This window comes from Helicoverpa armigera, chromosome 4, assembly GCF_030705265.1.
Source record: "Helicoverpa armigera isolate CAAS_96S chromosome 4, ASM3070526v1, whole genome shotgun sequence".
Lineage (NCBI taxonomy): Eukaryota > Metazoa > Arthropoda > Insecta > Lepidoptera > Noctuidae > Helicoverpa > Helicoverpa armigera.
The window spans coordinates 6,429,892-6,432,569 of record NC_087123.1 but is presented as its reverse complement, the minus strand read 5'-3'; the positions used below and the strand labels follow the sequence as shown (position 1 = coordinate 6,432,569).

The 2,678-nt window shown below is 37.2% G+C and overlaps 1 protein-coding gene across 1 annotated transcript; it reads left to right on the top strand.

The window, feature by feature from the left end:
- Nucleotides 1–375: 375 nt before the first annotated feature.
- Nucleotides 376–2,117, top strand: LOC110384169 (larval cuticle protein LCP-17). The gene is made up of 5 exons (XM_021345314.3): nt 376–532; nt 667–974; nt 1,393–1,465; nt 1,640–1,729; nt 1,889–2,117. The coding sequence occupies exons 1-5, from the start codon at nt 521–523 to the stop codon at nt 1,979–1,981; spliced, it is 576 nt and encodes a 191-aa protein (XP_021200989.3). The 5' UTR covers nt 376–520; the 3' UTR covers nt 1,982–2,117.
- The last annotated feature ends 561 nt before the right edge of the window (nt 2,118–2,678 follow it).

The window sequence follows — 2,678 nt, the reverse complement described above, 5'->3', positions numbered from 1 at the left end:
CTACAGCCATCTTCAGTGTACATTACATAATGAAGGTCCATACTTTTCTTCATCTCATTTGCATATCAACCAACAAACAATTGAACTTGTAAAATCAGTTATGAATACATTGCCTCTAACCGTCACCATTGGTACAGTTTCAAATAAACGTTACTCATGCAAAAAGTTACCGCTGGGAATAGCTGGTAGGCAGGAAATCTTTATGTTAACCTTAATTATGACTAACTTATATTTTAACATCATACAGAACCACTAACTTAGCATAAAATATGCAAAGGTAATATTGTTTGGTTATTAAATAATTGTCTCCTATATTTAAACGATTTGATAATAGATCCAGTCTTAATGATATTCCGGTTGACATCGAGAAATTTATGTATAATCCAAGGTTACTCTCGCGTGTCAATACCCTTAGAAGCTAGGCGCGGTTTTTTGTGAACCTCTATTTTTATATAAAAGGATAAAATTTTTATGGGAAGGTACCTGTTTGTTTCTGACATTCGTACAGATCTCAGCAAAAATGAAATTCTTGGTGAGATAACTTTAATATTATATCATTAAGAATTTCTCCTATATTTTGGAGACTTCTCTACTTTCATTTAAAGAGTACAATTTATCAGCAAAGAAAGCATGTAATTGGGTTATTAATCATGTTTTATTTTGTAGGTACTTGCTCTGTGCGTGGCTGCTGCCAGCGCCGCCAGCTATGGCTCAGGACCCTTCGGAGTCTCTGGCTTCCAAAAATACAACAACTACAAGACCTACGAAGCTCCCGTGGCTGCTCCCGTTGTTGTCTCCGCTAAGGCCGTGGCCTCCGCCGCCGGCCCAGTGCTAGCCCCCGTCGCCGCTCCCGTCCAGGCCGCCAACGCCGTCTACTCCGCTGCCAAGACCGTTGTCAACAAGCCCTACCAGGACGCTGAGGCCGCCATCCTCCGCTCCGAGAATGACGTCAGCCCTGACGGTTACAAATACTTGTAAGTATCTACTTATCAATTTACTTTCCTGATAGATCATCAACTTCTTACTGTTTCACTATTGGGCTTCTTTTACATAGAAGGAATGTATATTAATCAATACCCAGTCTGTGAAGAGAATTGGCAATTTCAGACGTTGAAGCCTAGGTTTTTCATGATATTTCTTTTCATTGGTTAGCGGTCCAATGTTAACATATTGAAACATTGAAGTTGAACATATAATATGTACATTAGCACTTGCCTGGATTCGAACCTTTACACTCGTCAATCATGAGACCAGAAATCTACCACAACTGTCTATTCATACAATATTATGTTAGAAAGATCCAAGCAGACACCAAGTATAGCGACAAAACAGAAATGGAAGGCGTACTTCATTTATTGGTAATAACTCCAAGTTTTTGTTCTATACTTCCAGCTTCGAGACCAACAACGGCATCGTTGCTGAGGCTGTCGGTACCACCAAGCAGGTCGGAGACTCCGTCGCCGTAGTGAGTATATTTTCTATACTATGTGTTGTTTATGAATATTAATTCCTGTTTTCTCTTAAACATCTACCGGCAATAAGTCCATCATGGAGTATTTACTCCATTTCTGGCGTTTTACTATAGAACATTTAACTATCTGAGTATTTTCAGTGCTAATATTTTATGTTTCTGCTACAGGTGTCCCAGGGTACCTACAGGTACGTTGCCCCCGACGGTACCCCCGTTGAGATCGTCTACACCGCTGACGAGAACGGATACCAACCCCAGGTAATAACAACTAATTTTAATAAACTTTTGAGACATTGGATAAAAAGTAAAGTTAAAACGTGATTAGTAGGTAAGATGATGATTAGTAATATCAGACAATGTACTGTTTGCGAGAAACATGCGAAATAAGATGGTTCTAATTGCATTTATTTTTTTCAGGGCGCTGTCCTCCCCGTTGCCCCCCCAGTACCCGAGGCTATCCTCCGCTCCATCGCCTACAACGCTGCCCACGCTTCCCTCAAGAAGAACTAAACTGACTCGACGCCACAAAATTGTGTTTGCTGCCGATCCCAACACCTGATTACGGACAGAGCACAAAAAAAAAAATACAGAATGTTGATGTTGTTGCAGTAGAAAATTTTTAAGTAAATAAAGGAACTGTGCCATATTTTTTTCGTTTTTGTTACATGAAAAGCCCTCATTGAAAATTGAGTATATAAAATTAACATTTAACTTTGTACCATCTCAAACTGTGTGATATTAAAAGGATTGTTTGTTGATAGTAAGTCTGTATTAACCCTTTGTTCAAATCCAATAGTAAACTTATAACGTTCTGATAGATTATCCCCTTGCACACACTAATTTAGTAGTAAAAGTAAACTACTAAACAGAAAGTTATTGGAAATAATAGCAAGAAAATGTGCAAATCTTCACCACACGTGTAAAACATTGTTGCAAACTAGGCATCCTATTAATTGATGCCTATCTTGATTGTATTATATTAACTATCTTGTATAATATATTTTATATAAAAAAAATGGTTCAATTTGTTACTGAAAATTAATTTTACTTATTACAAACACTGTTATATTATAAATAGTATCGCAAAAGAATCAAGGTGTGTATTTAAAATCAGTTAAACTTAGCTCTAACTTACCGCCAAATCTTATTTTATTATATTTCTACGAAAGTTAGGATGTTAAAAGGTGATACTTATGTAAAAAAAACT